General features: G+C 44.6%; 1 protein-coding gene across 8 annotated transcripts in view; it reads right to left on the bottom strand.

The window, feature by feature from the left end:
* FEZ1 (fasciculation and elongation protein zeta 1) overlaps positions 1–25,254 on the bottom strand; it is a 162,836-nt gene that overhangs the window by 26,133 nt on the left and 111,449 nt on the right. For 7 of the 8 annotated variants that reach the window (XM_044996817.1, XM_044996818.1, XM_044996816.1 and 4 more), the window contains 3 exons: positions 23,170–23,441; positions 15,464–15,544; positions 12,142–12,217 (listed from right to left, as the gene is read on the bottom strand). In XM_044996817.1, coding sequence (XP_044852752.1) covers positions 12,142–12,217; positions 15,464–15,544; positions 23,170–23,441 — 429 coding nt within the window. Of the gene's footprint in view, positions 1–12,141; positions 12,218–15,463; positions 15,545–21,736; positions 21,834–23,169; positions 23,442–25,254 lie in introns of those variants that run through there. The other variant, XM_044996819.1, reaches the window with a different exon arrangement.

A 25,254-nucleotide genomic window follows, 5' to 3' on the forward strand; every position in this document is an offset into this window, starting at 1 on the left:
GGAAATAAATCTCCCCCCAGGACAGATTGGCAGTGACCATGGGGCTTTTTCACTCTCCTCAGCAGTGTGTGGAAATGGGTCGCTTGCCAGGATTCAAAGAATCATAGAAGATTAGTGTTGGAAGAGACTGCAGGAGGTCATCTAGTCCAACCCCCTGCTCAAAGCAGGACCAATCCCAACTAAATCATCCCACCCAGGGCTTTGTCAAGCCGGGACTTAAAAACCTCTAAAGATGGAGATTCCATCACCTCCCTAGATAACCCATTCCAATGCTTTACCACCCTCCTAGTAAAATAGGTTTTCCAAATATCCAACCTAGACCTCCCACACTATAACTTGAGACTATTGTTCCTTGTTCTGTCATCTGCCACCACTGAGAACAGCCTAGCTCCATCCCCTTTGGAACCCCCATTCAGATAGTTGAAGGCGGCTATCAAATCCCCTCCTCTCTCTTCTCTTCTGCAGACTAAATAAGCCCAGTTCCCTCAGCCTCTCCTCATAAGTCATGTGACTGAGCCCCCTAATCATTTTCATTGCCCTCCGCTGCACTATCTCCAATTTGTCCATATCCTTTTTGTAGTGGGGGACCCCAAAACTGGACTCAATACTCCAGATGTGGCCTCACCAGTGCCAAATAGAGGGGAATAATCACTTCCCTTGATCCGTTGACAACGCCCCTACTAATGCAGCTCAATATGCCATTAGCCTTCTTGGCAACAAGGGCACACTGACACATATCCAGCTTCTCATCCACTGTAATCCCCAGGTCCTTTTCTGCAGAACTGCTGCTTAGCCAGTCAGTCCCCAGCCTGTAGCAGTGAATGGGATTCTTCCATCCTAAGTACAGGACTCTGCATTTGTCCTTGCTGAACCTCAGATTTCTTTTGGCCCAAACCTCCAATTTGTCCAGGTCACTCTGGACCCTATCCCTACCCTCCAGCATATCTACCTCTCCCTGCAGTTTAGTGTCATCTGCAAATTTGCTGAGAGTGCAATCCATCCCATCATCCAGATCATGAATGAATATGCTGAACAAATCTGGTCCCAGGACCGACCCCTGAGGCACTCCGCTTGATACCAGCTGCCAATTAGACATCAAGCCATTGATCACTACCTGTTGAGCCCAACAATCTAGCTAGCTTCTATCCATCTTATAGTCCATTCATCCAGTCCATACGCCTTTAAGTTGCTGGTGAGAATACTGTGGGAGACCATATCAAAAGCTTTGCCAAAGTCAAGATATATCACATCCACTACTTTCCCCATAGCCACAGAGCCAGTTATCTCATCATAGAAGGCAATCAGGTTAGTCAGGCATGACTTGCCCTGAGTGAATCCATGTTGGCTGCTCCTTATCTGGGTGCACCTCCTTTACTCATTTTGCCACCATTGCAGGGGCCTCAAGCATTGGTGCACCTCAATCCCTCCTATTCTCTGTCTGCGACACAGTGGTCTAAGCTTTTGTGGGCTGTGACACTTTGAACTCATTTTGCTTGCAAATACCATACCTGTCACTAGGTCACAAGTGAAAGCCAATGCCATCACTACTAAACTTTTGTGGACATCAAAACAGTCAGTGGACAAACAGTGGCAACACATATCTGTGGCTAGCAGAGGCACAAATGAAAGATTCTGTGGGTCACGTGCTCCTCAGATTTCTCAGGATGCCTCTGGCACAGATGCCCAGCATCTCAGGCAGCTCTGCCCCTGGCAGTGGCACTCTCAATGTGTCTGTGCAGTGCTGGGAGGGAGGACACAGCAGGGCTGTTGACTGCCAGCTGAGCTTCTCCCCCACCACATGGGGATACTTCGCCTTCCCTGCTGCTGGAGTCCCACACATTGCCTCTGCCTTCACCCCCTGACTCACCTCAGTGGAGGATCTGCAAAGCAGGCAGCAATGCTGGGACTCCAGCTGCAGGGATGGCAAGGCAGACCCCTGTGGTGGGGAAGGAACTCATCTGGCAGCCAACCACCCTGTTGCTTCCCCCCTCCCCAGGCTGCAGGGACACAAGGAGAGTGCCACTGCCAGGGAGAGTGCTGCCTCCTTGCTGCTGGGTGTCTGTGCCAGAGGTGTGCTCCCACAGATTTCTTGGGACATGCCCCCGCATGCCCCCCATGTTACCTCTGCATACAGTATTACAGACAAGTCCATCATCAACTTCAGCAGGTGATGTCCACATGTGCTCCAGCATCCCAATGTTTTAGACCATTCACAAATAAAAAGATTGATACAGCCATTGCAGCCACAAAATTGGGGGAAAAAGTAGCACGAAAAGATGGCATCTATCCTGAGTTCCTATATAACCTGGGTCCACTGGCATCGAAATGGATGATGCAGAATTTCACCAATATCATGGAGACTGGTGCAATTCCCCATGTGTGGAGAGAAACCAGACTCATTCCATTCCTAAAGCCTGGGAAACCTGCAGATCAGCCTTCTAGTTATAGCCCAATCTCCCATTTGAGCACCGCCTACAAGGTGATGGCACGTATGATTCTGAACTGAATTGGGCCCACTGTGAGTGTTAGCCTACCCAAGGAGCAATCTGGTTTTTAACCACACAGAAGTTGCTGCAACCAGGTCCTGGCTCTCACTAAAAACACTGACCAATGAAAACTCAAGACACCAGTTCTGCTTTCATCAATCTGTCAACGACATATGACAGTCTGGAACAATGGTCTGCTACTGAAACTGGCCAAACTGACTCCGTGTGTGTAGATTCTCAGGCTGCTGAATACCATGCTTAGCAGCCGAAGGATGTGCATATATCTTGGAGGTCAAACCAGCAAACCATACACAATTAATGGGCTACCACAAGGCTCTCTATGTCGTCTGACATGCTTTAATGTATACATGAGAAGTATGCAGATACCCCAACACCACCTGAAATCACAAAAACCACTATGGGCTACATGTCTCTGGATCCGGTTGGAGAATGGCAAAGTGTCTGGACCTCATCTACCATCCCAAACAAACACACTGTTACTGACCCAACAAGCTGCCCTCATGGTTTTGACCTTCCATGCAGACTGTGGACCATCAAACTGCATCCAAACAAATCACGGAAGATGCCTCTACTTGATGCACAAGTGAAAAATCAAAGACTCCCTTTTGAGTGACGGTGGTGAGAACATCCAAACCATCGAACACAGCATAATGCAGTGCCCCAAATACGTGAATTGGATGATCTCCACAATGTCACAGAGGAGGCCTTGAAATGGCTTATGGACCTACAATTGCATCTGTAGAATTTTACTCTACAGATGCCATATGCACAAGAGAGATTTTGGTTGTTGGGTTTAGTGTGCAGGTGTTGGGTGCTGTTGGTGGTCTGTGATATACCAGAGGTCAAACTACATGATCTGGTCATCCTATCAGGCCTTAAATTCTATGACTTTTATTTAGAAATTTTGGTGCTCAGAGATTATGCTGATTATGCCCTAGAAAATGTAATTTAAAAAGATTATAGAAGAGTTGAATTTGCTTTGATGCCTTTGACATGAAATTTACCTTTTTCCTCTAAATAGCCTTGCTCTACAAGCAACCCTGAGGCTCTATGAATTTGCTTGGTGCCATCCAGTAATATATAATTACTCCTTTTTTAACATCCAGACTGTGCCCTTCCCTGGCAGATCATGGGAAGATGGGGAGAAAAATTGGACTATAATGAATTGTTTAAATGGACAACTTCTGGCAAACATTTTTGGATGTGGCTGTCACAATACCTTGTCCTTGTGAGAGACCATATAAAGAGGGTCAGCCAGGAAGGCTTCAATCTCATATACTGTCCTAGATGAGGTTTTGGCTTCTAGGAAGAAAATATGCTTCAGGGAAAGGCAATAGAAAGGGAATCACCCAGTGATTTGGACTGAGCCTCCATTAGCTTAGTTAGGACAAGTTTAAATTGGTATTGTAGTCACCAAATTGACTGTCCTGATTATTTCACAATGCCCATGCAGATAATAAGCTCATATATGCCATAACAAATACATAGCTCCTGAGAGCTGGTCACCCTGTGGATCTGGACTTTGTGTTAGAATTGCAGGTGAAGGCTGATCTCTTGCCAGGGACTGACCATACACTCCTCCATGTTTAAAATCTTATTTTTATTGCTACACAGTTTCATTGGTGAAACTGAGAAAATACAGAAGTCCCCTCCCCCCCCCCAAGATAGTCAGATACAACAGGCAGACCATATTTAAGCAGGTGGGAAGAAAACAAAAGAGAGAAGATGGGGTGGGTAAGGGAAAGAACCTAAATAAATGAATAAACTTTGCCAACTTCCCATTAATTTTCTGTTACGTGATTTTCAAACTGAGGCACACGAGCTCTTGTCAGGGGGGTATGCGAGAAAAACCCTGTAATGGAGGACAATGCATTTTATTTAATAAGATTTAACAATGTAATCATAGATATATTATGACCCTATCTCAGATTGGGTAGGTGGTTGACTATATTATTATTAAGAAAGGGGTTCACAGCCTAAAAAGTTTGAAAACCACAGCTCGAGGCGCTTACAAACGGATTGTTTAATACTTTGTCCCAGTATCTTTTCGAAATTAGGCTGACCCATCTATAATTTCCTTAGTCCTCTTTGTTCCCGTTGTTAGTCCTCCAGTCCTCTGGGCCCTCACCCATCCTCCATGAATTCTTGAAGATAATCACTAATTGTTCCGATATTGCTTCAGCGAGTCTCTTAAATATTCTAGGATTAATTTAATCAGGCCCTGTTGACTTGAATACATCTAACTTATCTAAATAGTCTTTAACCTGTTCTTTCCCTATTCTGGCATGTGTTCCTTCCCTCTTGTTGTTAATATTAATTGTGTCAAGTATCTGGTCACAATTAATCTTTTTGTCCATGTTTTCACTTTTTCTAGGATTCCTTTTTAATTTTCAGGTTATTTTTGAGCTCCTGATGGAGCCATATTGCTTCTTACTGTTCTTTCCCTCTGTCCTTCACATTGGGACAATTTGCTGTTGTGCCTTTAATATTCCCACATCAAAGGTGAATACTCTAATCACTGGGTATGATGAGAGAGCTGTCTCTGTCTGTCTGTCTCTCTCTCTTACACACACACACACACACACTCTCTCTCTGTCTCACACACACATACACTCTCTGTGGATCACACACACACATACCTACACACACACACTGTGTCACAAACACACACACTGTCTCACACACACACTGTCTTGTCTTTCATGCACACACACAAATATACACTCTGTGTCTCACGCATACACATACACTGTCTCTCTCACACACATACACTCTCTCTGTCTCTCTCATACACACACTGCCTTTGTCTCATGCACACTGTCTCTGTATCTCGCATACATACACATACACTCTCTCTCACACACACAGTCTCTCTCTCTCTCTCTCACACACACACACACACACACACACACACACACATACTGTCTCTGACTCACACACACACACTGTGTCTCACACACACTGTTTCTGTGTCTCTCTCTCTCACACACACTCTGTCTCTGTGTCTCAGACACACATACACATACACTAGCTCACACACACATTCTCTCTCTCTCTCTCTCTCTCACACACACACACACAGTCTCTGTATCTCTTATTCACACACATACACACACTATTTCTGTCTCCCACACACATACATATTCTCTCACACAAAATATACACACTCTCTGTGTCTATCTCATACATACACACTGTCTCTGTCTCACACATGCACACACACTATCTGAGTCTCAAATATACACACACTCTGTCTCTCTCTCACACAGTCTCTGTGTGCCTCTCATACACACATACACACACTGTCTCTGTCTCTCTGTCTCTCTCTCACACACAGAGTCTCTGTGTGTCTGTCTCACTCTCACACACACTGTCTCTATGCCTTACACACACTGTCTGTGTCTCAGACACACATACAGTCTCTGCGTCTCTCTCTCTCTCTCTCTCTCTCTCTCACACACACACACACACACACACACACACACAGAGTCTCTGTGTCTCTCACACACATACAGTCTCTATCTCTCATGCACACACATACATACACTGTCTGTCTCACACACATACACATACATACATAGTCTGTGGGTATGTCTACACTACGAAATTAGGTAGAATTTATAGAAGTCGTTTTTTTAGAAATCATTTTTATACTGTTGATTCTGCGTGTCCCCACACAAAGTGCTCTAAGTGCATTAAGTCGGCGGACTGTGTCCACAGTACTGAGGCTAGCATCGACTTCCAGAGCGTTGCACTGTTGGTAGCTGTGGGTAACTATCCCACAGTTCCCACAGTCTCCGCTGCCCATTGGAATTCTGGGTTGAGATCCCAATGCCTGATGGGGCAAAAACAGTGTTGCAGGTGGTTCTGGGTACATGTCGTCAGCCCCCCGCCCCCCCCCCCCCCCGTGAAAGCAACGGCAGACAATCGTTTTGCACCTTTTTTCCTGGGTTACCTGAGCAGATGCCATAGCATGGCAAGCATGGAGCCCGCTCAGCTCAGCTCATCGTCACTGTACGTCTCCTGGGTGATGGCAGACATGGGACTGCTTTGCTACACAGCAGCAGATCATTGCCGTTTGGCAGCAGATGGTGCATTACGATTGGTAGCCATCGTCATCATACTCCTAGGTGCTCTTTTAGCCGAGGTCAGTCAGGGGCGCCTGGGCAGACATGGGAGTGACTCAGCCAGGTCATTCCCATCTTCTGCCGAGCACTCAGGAAATGACGATGGCTAGCAGTCATACTGCACCGTCTTCTGGCAAGCAGCCAGGAGATGATGATGGCTGGCAATTGTAATGCAGCATCTTCTGCCGAGCACACAGGATATGACAATGGCTAGCAGTCGTACTGCACTGTCTGCTGCCAGCCTGAGATGTAAAAGATAGATGGAATGGATCAAATCAAGAAATTGACCCAATTTGTTTTGTGAAATCAATGGCCTGCTAAACCCAGGGTTTTGAGTTCAATCCTTGAGGGGGCCATTCTGTGTGACACTTGTTTGTATTTCTCCTTGATGCAAAGCCACCCCTTTTGTTGATTTTATTTCCCTGTAAGCCATGCCGTCAGTCACCCCTCCCTCCGTCAGCGCAACAGCAGACAATTGTTTTGTGCTTTTTTTCAGCGCAGATGCCATAGCACTGGGATCATGGAGCCCGCTCAGATCACTGCTGCAATTATGAGCACTGTAAAGACCGCATACATTATCCTGGAGTATACACAGAACCAGAAGCTGCAAAAGCAAAACCAGGTCAGGAGGCGATGGTAGTGTGATGACGAGAGTGATGAGGACATAGACTTCTCACAAAGTACGGGCCAGACAATGTGCCCCGGCAATGTGCACATCATGCTGATGAGCTCTGCATGGTTACCTGTGCTGATCAGCTTGCCATGCTGGCCAAACAGGAAATGAAATTCAAAAGTTCGCAGGCCTTTTCCTGTCTACCTGGCCAGTGCATCTGAGTTGAGAGTGCTGTCCAGAGCAGTCACAATGGAGCACTCTGGGATAGCTCCCAGAGGCCAATACTGTCGAATTGAGTCCACACGACCCCAAATTCGACCCGGCAAGTCCGAGTTCTGCGCTAATCCCTTCAGCCTGGTCTACACTACGAGTTTATGTCGAATTTAGCAGCATTAAATCGAATTAACCCTGCACCTGTCCACACAATGAAGCCCTTTACTTTGATATAAAGGGCTCTTAAATTGATTTCTGTACTCCTCCCCGAAGAGGGGAGTAGTGCTGAAATCGACATTGCCATTTCAAATGAGGGCTAGTGTGGCCACAATTCGATGGCCAGGGAGCTATCCCACAGTGCACCATTGTGACCACTCTGGACAGCAGTCTGAACTCGGATGCACTGGCCAGGTAGACAGGAAAAGTCCCGCAAACTTTTGAATTTTATTTCCTGTTTGCCCAGCGTGGAGCGCTGACCAGCACAGGTGACCATGCAGTCCCAGAATCAAAAAAGAGCTCCCGCATGGACCATATGGGAGATACTGAATCTGATGTCTGTATGGAGAGATTAATCTGTTCTATCAGAACTCCGTTCCAAAAGACAAAATGCCAAAGCATTTGAAAAAATCTCCAAGGCTATGATAGACAGAGGGCACAGTCAATTTCCAAAGCAGCAGACAGTACAATAGGACTGGTAACCGTCATCGCCAATTTCCAAAGCAGCAGACAGTACAATAGGACTGGTAACCATCATCGCCAATTTGGACGGGTGCAGGATTAATGCGGTTTAATGCTGCTAAATTCGACATAAACTCATAGTGTAGACCAGGCCAGAGCCAATCAGTAAAGAAAGAACATGTCTTATGTAGAAAGCATATTCTCATGACATCATCAATGTTCCATGGTGCCTCCTGCTGAAACTGATTTTGTAGCTGCTCCAGCTGGCTTGAGTCACTGTGCCCTGGAGTTTCTCTTTTCCCTGAGCTTACATGGGTAGGGGCTGGATAGGGCCTAGTGTCCCTAGAAGGGGGTTTCCCTTGCACAGTTCTCAGTTCCGCCTCGTCACCTTGCCACATCCACACACTTTGATGCTGCTGAAAATGCTACTGGTAGCTTAGCAGTTTATTCTCTTGAATCATTGAGAACTGTCTGGCATTGTTGCTGAAGAGAGGATGGTTGTCAGACTGCCACTCTTATCAACGCCTATGAGAACTGTTTTCTAAATGGATACTCACAAAAAGGAAGAAAGGGATGAAGTGCAGAGAACCAGAGTTCACTTATTTGATCCTGCTTTCTTTCTATACCCTTTCTCTTTTTCTGATTTTTTCCCATTCTGGAGATCTACCTGGCAGCAGCATCCATAACATCCAAGGATGCTTGAAGAGTGGTTCTGGCCAATAATTGGCCCACTGAGATGATGGTCTGCAATTGCTCCCTAAGTAATGTATGCATATATAATTTATATTTGGCCAGGACGGCCTGATAGTTCATGATCCCGAATTGCAGGGTTGCTGAAGAGTAGAACTTCCATCCAAAGTGATCCCGTCTCTTTTGATCTCTGTCATATGGGGTAAAGGTGGAAAAGTGTAGTCTACCCTGCTCATTTACTGCATCCACCACCAGGGAGTTAGGAGGAGGGTGTGAGAACAAAGAATCAGAATCCTTAGGGGGAATCCTCTTTATCTGCCCTGGCCTCCTGCTCCTCAAATGTTTTCCTCAATGGGAAGGCTGTTTGTGGAGGAGAGGACCATATGACTCTGGCCTCCCTATGTAATGGTATCAGTGGTCTGATGAATTGCTGCTGGTCATAATAGACTGGGGCATAGGTGGTCTGGCCTACTGGTCATGACTGGGCTGAAGTCTGCTCATCAGGGGGTGGTTGTCACTGTGCAGGAGCTGGAGGGATCACAAGATCCAGGTTCTGTAAGCATGAGTCAGGGTCAGGCTGGGGTCGAAGACCAGAGATCAGAGGCAGTACCAGGTTAGAACTAAGTCAGGAATCAGGGTCAGAGTCAGGCTGAAGTTGAAGATTGGAGATCAGGAAATCACGCAGAATCTGGGATTGCAGCAGGCCGAAGTCTGTGTGATTGCCCAGATGACTTCCTGGGACAACCCCTGGGGTTAAATAGAGAGATTGGAAATCAGAGGGCTGCAGGGCACCATCGCTCTGGGTCTCTTGGGCAGCATTTCCTGCCACACCTACCATAGTGCTCCCTGTCTGTGCCTCTGCATGGCCTTCTGGTGGCAGTGTGGCACTACGAGTCATCCCAGGCGCCGCAGATCTTGGTTCTAGTCCTGGGGTTCTTACACTGGTCCCAGTATGTCCATGACAAGGGACCCACATATGAGGGGGAGTGGCAGGCAGGGTTGGTCCCTTCACCCTTGATGACAAGTGTGATCTTCCCTGTGACTGAACAGATATGTTGGAGAACTCTGAACAGAAAAATAAAAGACCAACTAGCAGTCTCCTTCATCCTCCTCAATATCATCCAATGGAAAAGGATGGAGAGTCCTGTTCTACCTGACAATGGGGACCCATGATACTGACAGACACATGGTCCCCACAAGAAGTGAGGATTCCAGTTTTGTCCATTACTGACAGGTCCATAGATTATTAGAACTATTGGACCAGAAGTGGAGCACCCATAGGGCAGTACTCAAAGAAGAACACACATTTCTGTTTTGAGTCTCTTTTTACAAGTAAAGGAATGAAGGAGAGCAGCTTGAAAAAAATCATATGAAAAATTTTACTTTTCAGAGAAAAATTGAAGCAAAACATTTTTGTTTGAAAACTTGTAGTTTGAAACTGAAAATTTAAATTTGGAAATGCCATCATGGTGCCTCTTGGAGTCTTAATTTTGGATCTCTCATTCTCTTCTATGGGCCAAGCTCCATGGCTGGTCTACAGCTCCCATGATTCACCACAATTTCCCTAGAATTAAGTTTCTAATCTCAAAATATGCTGTGTTCTAAGTGTACTAGAAATAACATATGGGCAATCTACAATTTGGTTGCCATGGGCAATATATATCACATAGAGTTTGATGCCAAATTGTTTACAAATGACGGGTTGCTTTTGAGTGTCTGAACTTGGGCAACCAAATTTAGGATACCCCAAATCAGCGGCTGCTTTGACAAATTGGGCCTGAATGATTTGTGGGTTCTCAAATTGACGTACTGTGTGATCTTGGACAAGTCATGTCATGTCCCTGTGACCATCTGTAAAACATGGGTGGTAATACTTCCCAATCCGTAGGTGCTGGAACTTAGGGTGCTGTTAGAGGTGCTGGCTATAAGTGGTTTCCATTATATACAGGCTTTACAGTTTGGTTCAATGGCTCTCAACACCCTCACTATACACATTGTTCCAGCACCTCTATTGCAAGCCAGAGGTTTCAATTAGTAATGTTTGTAAAGCCCTTGGAATTCCTTTGATGGGAAGACAAAGGATGGTATACTGCATTATAGAGTGGTCAGATCCAGTTTTGTTTTCTGTAACTTTCATTTCCTGTTTTCACTTCATGTGTTAAAGTTTCATCTTTCAGTGATTCTTGTTAATCTTTCTGTCCACTTGGCATCCAATGGGGGAGGGAGGACACACGTGACAGATATTAATCATGTTGCTAATGCGCTGCTGGAAAGCGCTCTGGGACCATGGTGATGTGGGCAGGACAAGAATCTATAGTGAACAGAATAGAAAGCCCTTAATTCAGGAGACTGTGAATGTAGGGTTGGTTATTCTTCAAGGAACACTGAGAGATATGTCTTCTATCTCAATAAAAATAATTTCTTAAATATAACATATGTTTGCAGCGCAACCTGATGCAATTTTACACACTAATTAATTATGCAAAAAAGATTTTATCCTTGGTAACCTTTCTGGAAATTTTTTTTGGTACTAGAGACAAGCAGTTTTTGACACTGCTCACAAAATGTCACTTATACAGAAACTGTATAAAACAGCCATTCATAGCACTTCATTCCTTTCAAAAGAACAGGAGCCAGTGTTTTCTTCATTTAATACAATACACAGTTGCCATGGAGACACAGAAGGAACCGAAGTAGTTTCCCAGACTAAACCAGGCTTGTCACAACATATCAGTCTTTTATTTTCTGTTCTAAGTTAGAGTTAGGGGCTAAATACATTAGCTAATAGATGTTGGATGTTTATGAAATACTTTTTCACCTACAAAATGTTCTTGCACATGCTGATTTTCCAGTATAGAAAGCTGGAAGTTAATTGCCAGCAAAAAAAAAAAAGTGTACTAGTTTGAAATCAGATAAATAAGGAAGAAGAATGTTATTTGTTTGTAGGAATTTGAAAAACACCCTCTCCCTGTGCTATCCTGAAAGAACACAGCCTTTCTTGCCTTTTCTTATTTTGGCTAATGTCTCATTCCGCTCCGCTCTGAACATATAAGCCTGCAAATGAAACCCAGTGCACATGATTGTCATGAAATGTATACATTTCTTCAAAGAGAACTTCAGTCCCACATCTCCTGGGATTTGGGATTTCTAGGTCAGAACCAAGCTCAGTAGAGTCAAAATGATAGAGGGTCTAATATCCTGCTGAATTTCACAAGTCCTTCTACACCTAAATGGCCCTATCACTGACGGATCCTAAAATGATACTCTAAAATGGCATTCTGATATAATATGTATGGCAAACACAGGAACTTACTGTTTGTCAGCATCTGCAGATCTTCCACAGAGGGAGGCGACCCTTTCTTCTCATATGGAATAACCGTGTTCAAATACTAGAAAGGAATGACATGTACCATTATTCTCTCGCTATTGCAGGGCAAGCTAATGTGATGGAAGCATGAAACCAAATTGCTTACAGAATTGTGTGAGATATGAAAGAAAAGAAATCAAACAAAAAACTCTACTAAGTAAAGAGGCTAGTGCTCTAGAAAATAATCTTCAATTCAATTATATTATATATTGGTATGACAAGCTATGCAATTGGTGCCAAAGAATGACAAGGACAGAACTCCTCGGGATATGCCAGAGGCAGGCAAGGGCTAGTTTCTGCCCACCATTTTGGAGGAAACACAAGGCCTCTGGGGAGCCCTCCAGAAAAGTTCTGACTCCACCCAGCCCCATACTTCAGCTGGATGAAATATCCTGGCCCAAGTTTTTGGTTTTGGTTGTTTTTCCCCCTGAAAAAATGCAGATTTGGATTGATTGAAACATTTGGAAAATTCATGTTTGTCAAACTGTTTCTGTCAACCCCCCCACTCGCCTGAAAATGTCAAAATATTTCATTTAGACATTTTTGACACAAGACATTACAATTTTTCAGTTCAAAACTTTTCATTTCAAAATGACTTGCAATTTCATTTAAAAACAATAAAAATGTTTTAAACTAGTCAAAATCAACTCAAAAATGTTTTATTGCAGAGCAAACAAAACTTACAAAATGATTTGCTGAAAATTCAGAAAAATTGCATGTTTTGGTCAACCTGAAAATTTTTTCTTATTATTATTATTTCGGCACTGCCGAGTTCCATCCTCTTTGGAACCCCGCTTCAGGTAGTTGAAGGCTGCTATCAAATCCCCCCTCACTCTTCTTTTCTGCAGACAAAATAAGCCCAGTTTCCAAAGCCTTTCCTCGTAAATCATGTGCCCCAGCCCCCTAATCATTTTCATTGCCCTCCACTGGACTCTCTCCAATTTGTCCACATCCTTTCTGTAGTGGTGGGCCCCAAATTGGATGCAATACTCCAGTTGTGGCCTCACCAGTGCCAAACAGAGGAAAATAATCACTTCCCATGATCTGCTGGCAATGCTCCTACTAATGCAGCCCAATATGCCGTTGGCCTTCTTGGCAACAAGGGCACACTGCTGACTCATATCCATCTTCTCATCCACTGTAATCCCCAGGCTCTTTTCTGCAGAACTGCTGCTTAGTCTGTCGGTCCCCAGCCTGTAGCAGTGCATGGGATTCTTCCATCCTAAGTGCTGGACTCTGCACGTGTCCTTGTTGAACCTCCTCAGATTTCTTTTGGACCAATCCTCCAATTTGTCTAGGTCACTCTGGACCCTATCCCTACCCTTCAGCATATCTACCCCACCCCATTTTAGTGTCATCTGCGAACTTGCTGAGGGTGTAATCCATCCCATCATCCAGAGCATTAATGAATATGTTAAACAAAACATTTTGGGTTGCATCACCTTCAGCACAAGAACTGTAAAATAGCTCAGCAGCCATAACAACAGTGAGCCAAGCTAATCAACAACTATGGTAAATTCACAATCTAACTCTTATTTTGTTGATTTACAGCAAGAGAGGACTGGTCCAGCTACTCAGGCTTTACACTGTCTGAGTTAATTTCATCCTACATAGCAGGCCCCTTGTGTTTAACAAATAGTTCCACATTATGGAATTTATTTTTAAGTAATTTTTCTTTTAACCATCTAGGGAATGAATTTAGAAAAACAATAGTAAAAACCCAGTCATTGTTACTGAATGAAGTACTCACAAGTTAGGAAGGGCCATAATCTTAACCCTGCCCGCTAGTGTGCATGCATCTTTAGGACACAGCCATTAATCAATTAAGCACTATTATTTCTGCCTCACTCCTGCCTCTTTCTATATGCAGGGTGAATGGTGCACAGTGAATGAGCAGGACTCATTTTGGGTCAAACTCTGGGAAAAATTGTCTCCTCTAACATGAAAAGTGGCAGGAGGGAATGTTTTATGAAGAAACCTCCACAAGGATTCTTATTCAGAAAGTACCCCTTAGCATGCCATTGGGGGGAATGGGATCTGGCTCTCCAGGGTAGATGCCAATAAGTACATCCTGAAATGTGGTGGATACATTGGCTATCACATGGACCACCAGTTTAGCCAGGGCCATCTGCATGGAGGTCTTGTGTCCTTTCACTGGATCTAACCCTTGTGAAATCCCTCCCAGGCAGCACAGATCCATCCAACATATGCTACCAGAGATCTTCAACCCCTAACACCAGCCTGGAGGCTCCTGGGGCCCCACAAGAGAGCAACAGAAGACTTACACCAGCCTAAAGGTGTACTCATTTTCTGGATAACTTTTCTGGAGGCTGGAAGGAGACATATTGTAATGCCATAGCACAAGGAGCTCTTGAAGAGATCACAGAGGATTTAGGAAATAAGAACACTATAGTTTTTGATGGTTTAGATTATTTCAGAACTAAAATGTGCTCATAATGGAGGACATAGTCTGAGTCAGTTCACTAAGCACTGGAGAGAGACAGGAAAGCAATGCAAATCTTCTAATGTTGAAATGAAGGGCTGAGACAAGGAGCACAGCAAACAGGAGTGAGACTTGAGATGAACAGTGTGTAGTTTCTTTATTCCAAATGTCTTTTCCTCACACTCTTATTTATTTCAGAATTCCAGACAGAGCAGTTTGAATTACCTCATACAGATAATATTGGCCATGATGTAGCTCAATTTTTGGTTACTGAATCCTTCTTTAAACAGGTCATTATTCATATGCATTCACCAAATACTCTGGATGAATTATTTTCAGACTATTGACTAATTGCAAACTGTTCATTTCAACTATTTGCCCTTTGTTTTATGTGGTTGGTCATCTAAATCACACAGTATTGTTTCTGCTTCCTGTTTGGATGAGTGAAACTTTCTAAAAAGAAGAATGACTAGCGCCTAGTGAATAATGAATAATAAATTTTCTGACATGACTTTTCAGATGAGCAGTCCTTCATACTAAATTGTGTGAAAAATTTAGGATTTGCACACAATTTCTAAAATACCCAGCAGTGCCTGAATACTCATGAAAAATGTAAACTATGAGCCCAAAAGTCATCACAAACCAAACTCAGCACTTTTATTTGCAAAAATATTTGTAAATTAATTGGTTTAATATCAGCCGACTCTGTTCAAAACCTAGCTTTCTTCTTCAAATGAAATAGTAGAAATGTTTTTGTTTATCAGAAGAAATGACATGCATCCACTCCTGTGAGTACCTGATTTATGCAGAGGACTTTATACACACCTGTTTATCAGTTGCTGAGTTTCCAAATGTCTGCCGAATACCAGTCTGCAAGATATTAGAGATTCCTTCCATACTGAATCGCTGCATAGAAGAGAAAAGCATCTGATTTACGCAGTGCTAGAAGAGCAGGCAGAGGCACTACCTAGTGTGGCATGCAGTGTTTACAATATTTTAACATTTTATCATTTCTAATGAATGCCCTCACTAAAAGATCCGTTTTTTAGTTCTCAGTAACAGAATGCTGTTCTCTGCAGCATAGTCTGAGAAGTGGCTAGGTTAGAACATTGTGGCTTTAGCACCATTCACCAACTCCTTGTGTCTCTCATCATCCAACTAATGTGTCATTTTACCTTCCCTTCTTTTTATGTTTATCAGTTTTTCTATATCCTTCCTAAGAAGATGTGATCCCCTGGGCCAGAGAGAGAAAGGGACAGAGGGTGAGAACAACTTTGTAGACACACACAGGCAAATGAAGCTGCATCTCCCACATCCCAGCTGAGTGCTCCAGTCCCTGGGATCTAAATTATAAAGTGGGCAGCACCACCTCCTCTTCCACTTGCTAAAATGGGATAGCCATCTAACTCCAGCTGGTTTCATAGCTGAGAATCACGAGCACAGACAGACACCTAGATTAGCCTCAATTTAGGTGCTTATCTCCATGAGCACACACTCCTCTGATCAGGATGTCCCATTTGCTATCTTAGGTGGGAAGCCAGCTAAGATGCTGATCTTTGTGAATTACTGCATAATCTCTTCCAATTCATTGTATGGGAGCCTAGGCTGCCAACTCGGTGAATCACAGTGATTTTGGAGTCATCTAAAAGTTAGGTGCTGTGATGCTCAGCATCACAATGCCTAACTTCTGTGATTCCAGCCCTGTTTGCCTTAGAGAACAGATGAGTAAGAGGGGATACAATAAAGCTTTACAAATCTATGAATGGTCCAAGGAAGTCAGATTGGGCACTTCTGTTTCCCATGATGCAAAAATAATGGGACACAAGAATGACAAATTTAGAACTTGTAAAAGGAAACACAATCCAAAGGATGGAAGTTGAAGCTAGACAAATTCAAACTAGAAATAATGTGTACCTTTTCAACAGTGAGGATAATTAACCACTGGAACAATTTACCAAGGGGCATACTAGATTCTCCACTACTAACAACTTTTAAATCATATTTGGATGTTTTTCTAAAAGCTGCTCTAGGAATTATTTTGGGGAAGTTTGGGTTAGACTAGGCAATCACAATGGTCCCTTCTGGCTTTGGAATCTATGAAATATATTTTTTAACAATGCACAGTTAACCTGTGGAATACATTGCCACAAGATATCACTGACATCAAAAGACTAACAGAGTTCAAAAAAGGACTGGGCATTCATATACATAGCAAGAACAATCAGAGTTGCAATAGATAAGGTTAAAAATGAGAAAGTTTATAAAGCCTCATATTTCAGGGTATAAGTTGACATCTAACTGAGTGGTCAGGAATGAACTTACCCCTTTGTGCAGGTTATTCCATAAGTACCTATTTTGGGGTGTATTGCATCTCTTTCGAAAGAAGCTGGTACTAGCTACTGTTAGAGGGAGGATATAGAACTACTTGGACTCTTGGTCTAATGCAGTTTGGCAATGCTTTTGTTTCTATATTCTGCAGTCTAAGGCCATGTCTACACAACAAACTTTGGCTGATGCAAGTTATGCCAGTGTACAGCTGCCACAGTTAGCATATTGCTTGTGCTTGTACATACATGGCTGCCTGCACTGGCACATCGCATGATCTCTAGGAGTATTTATATCCATGCAAAGGGCAGTGCACCATGAGTAGGTACCCAGTATGCCAGTGTGACCCTAACAGCATCCCAGTGCAAGAGGGCCAGAGGTCACTGGTATCTGTTAGTGAGTTTCAGATCATCTGACCTGTTCCCAATTCACTAATGCCATAATCTGTCAAAAGGTAGCATGTAAAATATCAATATAAAGCAACAACACACTGATTATTAATATTCTTGCATGGTGTATGTATGGTAAATGCCCAAATGGACCATACCAATATGAAGGAATGTGGAACTAAACTGTGTTTACCAGACGAGTCTGGGGAATTGGATAAACAAGTTTCTCTCAGAAAAAGGACAGACCCACTCCTCCATCCAGGTGTCACAGAATCAATTGGCAATTACATGTCAAGTGGACATTCATTTGCACTTTAGCAAACACCGGCGGGGGAAGAAGCCAGCATGGAATCTCCTTCATCAGCAGACTCCATGCCACCTTCTGCACAGCTTGAATCAACTTTACTTTGGGGTAACCTTTAGAAGAATCCATTTCAAAGGTTCACTGGATTACAAAAGACAGGTACAAAGAACCCCAAGTTATCATTCTTCTAAGAAGACAAAGGGACAGAGAACTTCGGACTTTTATAGAAAATCTTGACAAAGGGGAAGGAATATCCTTCCACCTTCCACCTTGCTGGGAAGTGGTTTGGGAAGAATCTTACCTTGAACCAGGACTGTATCATTCTTAAATCTTAATATCTAGAAAGCATTTTTCACTTTGATTTGCTTGCACCATTTATAAGTCTATTCTTTATACTTGATCTCATGTGAAATCCTATTTCCTTTTGTTTTACTTTTAATCTAAATCAATCCAGTGCCGTTTGAACTGAAGTGATTATTAACTCCAGTTAAAGTGGTAAGCTATGCAGTTTGTCTCTTTAGAGGAGCATACGAACCATATTATCCCTCTGAATGGTCCAGCAAAGGGCTTGACATTGCAGATCACATGGTTTGGGGAAAAATCCAGAGTGAGTGATGTTGGGGTCATCTTGCCAGGTGAAACCAAGGCTGGTGGAGGCCAGAGTGTTGCTGTGGTGCAAGAAGCAGGCTGTCGGAGTTGAAGCAGGCTGTCCCCTGACTGCCCTGACCCCTATCCACCCCCCCACCCCCACCCCCTGACAGCTCCCCCCCCCGGGACTCCCATGCCTATCCAACCGCCTTTTCCCCATCCCCCTGACCACCACTCCATAACCTCTGCCCCCTGTTCCCGGTCCCCTGACTGCCCCGGCACCCCCTGCCCTTTATCTAACCCCCCTGCTCCCCACTTCCTTACCATGCTGCTCAGAGCAGGAGGAGCTCCCAGCTCCACCGCCCAGCTGGAGCCAGCCACACCGCCATGCAGAGCGCTGGTGGCACGGCAAGCTGAGGCTGCGGGGGAGAGGGGGCATCAGGGGAGGGGATGGGGGCTAGCCTACCCGGCTGGGAGCTCAAGGCTTGGACAGGATGGTCCCATGGGCCGGATGTGGCCCACAGGCTGTAGTTTGCCCGCCTCTGCTCTAGAAGCTTGCAGTGCTGGATTGCTACCTGTCAGAAGGAAATCATTCTGGAGCTGGAAAATCCACAGTTTGGGGAGCTGTCATGAAGTTGTGTAGGGCCATCAATCATGTCCTGCTCTGTAGGACTGCAACTCTCAGGCTATGCCTACACTGTCAGTTGAATGACAAAACTTGTGTCTTTTAGAGGTGTTAAACCCCCTGTCCCAAAAGACAAAAGTTTTGCTGCGGCAAGTGCCAGTGTGAACAGAGCGTTGTCGGCAGGAGCGCTCGCCTGCCGCCAATGCGAATGCCACTCACTGGGGGTAGAAGTTTTTTGTCAGTAGGAGAACCGACAAACAGCAGCTACACTGCATGACTTTTAGCGGCAAAACTTTGGTAACATAGACATGTTGCTAAAAGCTGTGTAGTGTAGACATAGCCTCAGCAATGTGCAGAACATAGTGGACTGATTTGCAACAGTGCGGTTCCTGAACTGTGGTGGAGCAGTAGACAGCACACATATCCCTGTTTTGGCACCAGACCACCTTCCTATAGCATACATCAACAGAAAGGGCTACTTTTGTATGGTTATGCAAGATGTCCAGGGATGCTTCACCAATATTAGTGTGAGCTGGTCAGGGAAGGTGCATGACGCTGTCATCTTTAAGAACACAGGACTGTTCAGAAAGCTGCAAAAAGGGACACCCTTTCCCAACCAGCAGATTACCATGGGTAATGCTGAAATGCCAGTAGTAATCCTGGGGGACCAAGCCTACACCTTGCTCCCCAGCTCATGAAGGCCACCTTGAGAGCAACAAAAGATTCAACTACCCACTCAGCAGGTGCAGAATAAAATCTGAATGTGCTTTTGGTAGATTGAAGGGATGTTGGCATTGTTTACTCACAAGACTGAATCTCAATGAGAAAAATATCCCACTGATTATAGCAGCCTGTTGTCTCCTGCATAATATCTGTAAAGCAAAGGGATAAAAGTTGCCACTAGGGTGGAGCACAGAGGTAGAATAGCCAGACACAAGGGCCATTACAAGAGCCCAACATGGAGCTATGCAGTTGCAGGAGGCTTTGAAAGAGCATTTTAAAGGTCAGTCACACTAATGTGCTGTGTTGTACTTTTCTCTGGCCCCAAAGGTTTGTGGGCTGGTAGGAATTGTGCAGTATGTGGTGTACATTTATGGGTATAACACTGTCTTATAACAAACCTATGAATTCTTGTGTTTTGCTGTACATTTATAACATGACACTCTCACTGAAATGACGAATTAAGCAGTGCTTGCTGTACATTTACACATATTATTGGGCATTTTCTTGAACCTATGAGTTGTCTGGTGCCATACACTTATAAATACTGGATGCTTTGAGTACTTCTATACATTCTGCAATATGTGTGATGAACTAGTAAAGATGAATTTGTTTTCAAAAATAGAATTTTATTGACCGGTGAAAGCAGTGAAAAAATGTGCAGCTAAAAAAGGACAACACAATACAAATTTCGAACATAAATTAACTGAACAGAACTTTAAATTTAAAAAGGCAGCAAAGATTTAAGAAAGGCAGTTGCTAGGTGTCATTTCAGTGCACAAATGCAGTCTATTTTAGCTACACATACAGCAGCCATGCCTCTTGTAGATCAATGCTGTATGTGAAGTTGCAATTGTCCTTACTGTCTGCTAGCGTGGAGTGGTGGAGTATGTACGTGACCCATGGTGCCAAGTGGATTGTTGCGGGGTGTAGGAAGATGCAGGTCTCCAGGGACTATGGAGGTCTCCAGGGACTGCAAAGGATGGCAAATCCAGGATTGTTGGACCTCTAGGTCAATTGGAGTTTGCAGCATGTGTGTTTGCTACCTGAGAAGCCACATTATGCCCTGGTGCATCTCCCTCTCCTTTTCCTGATGAGTTTCTTGGGTCTTTCTCCATTTTCCCATGTTCTTTCTATCTCTCTCCATGCCTTCTTCCATTGGCCAGCCAGGCCCTTTGGGTTCCAATTCAGCACTGGCTTGTAGGATCTCCTTTTCTTTCTCCTTCACATCAGAGTCAGGTGTTCCATGGGTATGAAGAGGGTACCCCTCAAGACCTCAACAGCAGCAGCTATAGATAAAACAGACATGTATCATTGTATTTACAGTCACAACAAGTGAAATATAAGGTTCAAAATTGCTTTCCCTCATTCCCGTAAAAAAACGTTAATAAGACATGCTTCTTGACACTTCAGCTGTGGAGTGCCTCTGCATAACACAGCTCTCCATCCCCAGTATCATCTATGAGTGGTCACATGGGGCGGGGAGGAGGGCATTAACATTTTCAGTTGCTGAGACAATTTGGTCCCTATTTTTATGGGTATAAGTATAGGGCATTGGCACTGGAAATTGGCAGTTTTCCACAGGCTGGGGTGATTTTTGCTGAAATCACAATCCTGAGGGTAACAAAGGCACAGAGAACACAGCTTCTGTTGGCATCCTGAAGCCACCTGGGCCCATATGCCACTAGTTTACTGCAGTGGTGTCAGCTGAACTTACTGCAGAGTAGTGTGGGAAAATGTCCTACCATGACGAAGGAAAGAAGGCAGCCTTCCTTAGAAACCTGTGGGAGAGGACTGCAGAGTCCATGAAAGTGTCATTGAAATCTCTCAGGAGGACAGAAGGGACATTCCTATGTGCATCAACAATTGCTTTGCATACCCCACACTGGGAATGAGCAGATACCAACTCTACCTGTACTGCTGCTACTTCTCTCATGCGTAAGGCAATGAAAAGTTGATACATATGTCTTTGGTAACTTAGGATGGCCCAGGCCCATCTTTATGTTTAAACAGTGTAAGGGAAAATGCATGCACACACTTACCCAAGTTTCCTTCCCCTGGATCAGGCTCATCCATGCTTGGCTGGTGAGACCAGCTAGACTGCGGTGGAGTCTTGAACAGGTTCTGGACTGCAGCATAGCGGGACCCTCCCGTCAATTGTCCTTTCTACTCCTCGTTGCAGGGTTCTGTGTGTTGGGCTCCACCGAGGTATCTGCAGTGGGCTGCTGGGTGCTGGTGGGGTCTCTGGCAAGTATGGCATGCAGCTTGTCATAAAAGTGGCAGGTCTGTGGCTCAGCACCAAATTGAGTGTTGTGGTATGGCCCCCTCAATTCCTTCATTTCCACATGGCACAGCTGCTGATCTCTGCTACACCCCTTTTGCCTGCATCCCCTGTGCAAATTGTTCATAGATGTCTATGTTTCTATGACTACTCCTTAGCTGTGCCTCTTCTCCCCACAGGTCCAGTTGATTCAATATCTCCTGTCTACTTTTTTTTTTTTTAAATAGGAGATATACCAATCTCCTAGAACTGGAAGGGACTTTGAAAGGTGGTTGTTGAGTCCAGCCCCCTGCCTTCACTAGCTAGACCAATTTTTGCCCCAGATCCCTAAGTGGTCCCCTCAAGGATTGAGCTCACAACCCTGGGTTTAGCAGGCCAATGCTCAAACCACTGAGCTATCCCTCCCACCCTGCGTCTGCAAGCAGGAGTACGTCTGGAGCATGTAGCCGGCATGGTTGGTTGGGCAGCTGCACACAACAAGGGAGAGCTGCTAGGTGTGCTTGCCAAGATGGACAATCAGTCTTTCATAAATACACAGGGTGTTTTTAAGGGCGGGACGGGGCTTCCAGTCTCTGTGACCCCGCCAAGGAGTTTACAGTTGTGACCAGAGTGATTAGTGTTGGGCATTGTGGGACAGCTGCTGGAGGTCTGTTACAGCTGACATAGGTCACATACTGTCTACACTCACACTGCATTGATCACAGTCTGTCAACAATGACTCATTTCTGTTTGGGGAGGTGGTTTTGCTGGGTACTTATGTCGGCGGGACACAAATTTGAGTGTAGACACATGCACAAACAAATCAATGAAAGGTGACTTATGTCAATTTAACTTTGTAGTGTAGACCAGGCCTGAGAAGCAGTGGTATTAATGCAAGTTTTTAGACATTTGGAGAACACTGGGTGTGAATTCTCATGATTTCTTTGAGATTAGCATATTTTTTAGCCGCAGTTATTCTGACTAAGTAGCTTTGGTTACCTGTAAATATAAACCAGTAGAGTCTCTGTGAAAGTGTGAAAAGTTCTCATGCATGGAAACCAGCAGTGTGGAAATGATTTTAATAGGGACTATTAAGGCTGAGTTGCTTGCTGTTACAGCCTCCATTCTTCTGGGGGGAAGGCTGCTTTTACTTTAAATCGATACATTTATCTAAATTAAATAATCTGAAGATTGCTTCCGATTATTATAAGCACCCATTTCATACCTATCTCTTTAAAGAGATAGGCTCTCCAGAATGGCTATGATCACCCCTATCCACTCTTTGCAATGTCTCACTGCATGTGGGGATTTCTCACATACCTTGAGAGGCATTTGGGTGCCCCTTTCTATTCGGCTGCTCTGAAGACTCAGGCCTTTCTCTTTCCTCCTCCTTTTCATCAGCTCTCTGTGCTCTTTTTGCTTGTTCTGGACCTCGATCAGCACTGTGATGAAGGAGTTCTTCACCTCTTTCTCGAACTCCAGCTCATCTCGACGAGCCAGCTGCTGCACCAGCTCTTCTGAGTAGTCACGGATGGCACCCTCCACGTGATCCAGCAGCTCGGCCAACTCAGACACTGACATCTGTTCCAAACCTTCACAATCGGAAGAGGTACACATTCACTTAAAAATACTGGATGCAAATGAGTAATATCGGGCAGAGATTTTGTGTCTTGTGAGCGGAATGTCAGAAAAGTTCAACCAGTGCCACAGACACATGGCACTTTTAAGCCTGGCTGCTTAAATTATGATTCATGTTCATTGGTACAAAACTGCTAAATTAAGTACATCACTGTACACGACTATAAAACCTGCCAGTTTCCAGAAGTATGACTTCAGCCAAATTTCATTAGGCTGAAGTAGCACCAAACTAAGCAGGGTTGGTCCTGCTCAGACCTTCAATGAAAAGCCAGGGTACTGCAGGAAATGGAGTTGGTGGTGAAGTAGGAAACATTTTGAGCAAGGTGCTTATTTGCCACATAAGTCCAACATTTAGGTGCCAGTCAGATCCTGAAACCCCCACTCAGCTGCCTCCTAACTCTGTAGGCACCTAAAATCTGTAGGTCCATAAAATCCTACCAGGAAGCATGCACAGTCTAGGCACCTTCATACTTATCTCGTGTCTAAGCCCCAGTGTTCCTGCACCTATCTAGGTGTTCCTGCATCTTTCCTGAGGGGCTTAATTTGGTCGGAGTTCTCAGAGCCCACTTAATCACATAAAATGGCCACCAGAGGAGGAGGTGGTGCCATCCTTATGACCTTTAGATCAGTGACTACTGCATTCACCCAGGATGTGGGAGACTCATATTTAATTCCCCCTCTCTGCCACATGGGGGGGAGGTATTAGCACTTGGGTGTCCCCCATTCTTGGGAAAGTGCTCTAACTACTGGGCTACAAGGAATTCTACAGAGGGGCGCTCTCAGTCTCTCTTGAGGAAGCTGTTCTACTGGGTAGAAAAAATTATACTTTGGACACATTTTTTGCTGCCCCAAGCGAAAAAAAAAAGCCGCTTGGACTGCCACCCTAACTGCTGGAGCAAAAAAAAAAAAAAAAAAAAGCTTCCCGGACTGTGTTGCCCCAAGAATGGACAGAATGCCACCCCTTAGCAGGTGCTGCCCCAGGCATGTGCTTCCTCTGCTGGTGCCTGGAGCCGGCCCTGATTGGACAAAATGAGGAGGTGTAACCCAGAGACCTAGTCAGAGAGTGGCTGGATTGCAAGATTCCACTCCAGAGAGAAACAGAGGCCAGAGCCTGCCACTGCAAAGGAGAGTCCTTGGGAAGTGGAAGAGAGTCCAGAAAGGGCAGCCTATACTCCGGTCTCCCACATCTGGCTCAGTGCTCTGTCACTGGGCTAAAGTTATAAGACAGGCACCACTTTCTCTTCCTTGTGAGAAAGGGGTTAGATACCTAACTCCAGGAGAGGATTCACAGCTGTGAATCCTGAATGGAGAGATTGCCCCCTCTAACCTGGATTTAGGTGCCTAACTCCTTTGGGGTAGTGGGGCTTAGGCCAAACCCCTCTCCTCAGCATTTCCTATTGGCTAGTTTAGGGAGCTCCTGGCTCAGATCCCATTCTTAGACACCTATCTCTCCACATGCATTGTACAGGGAGCCTGGGCACCCAACTTGGGGCTGTGGACTCCATTGGGTGGCAAGGCATCTAAAAGTTAGGCACTGCAGTGATGAGTGTTGTGACACCAACAGCCTTTTGCCCCAGCAGTCAGTATGGAAGCAATATTCCCCCAAGGCAGTAGGGGGCTTTAGGCACTGGAGGAGCCAGCTTTCAGATAAGATGTAAAACCTGCTGTCCTGACCACTTGCAGTTATTAAAAATCCCATGACACTTTTGCAAAGAATAGATGTTAAAACTGATGTCTTGGCCAAAACAATGCCTAAATACTATCGTT

Source organism: Mauremys mutica, chromosome 22, assembly GCF_020497125.1.
Source record: "Mauremys mutica isolate MM-2020 ecotype Southern chromosome 22, ASM2049712v1, whole genome shotgun sequence".
Lineage (NCBI taxonomy): Eukaryota > Metazoa > Chordata > Testudines > Geoemydidae > Mauremys > Mauremys mutica.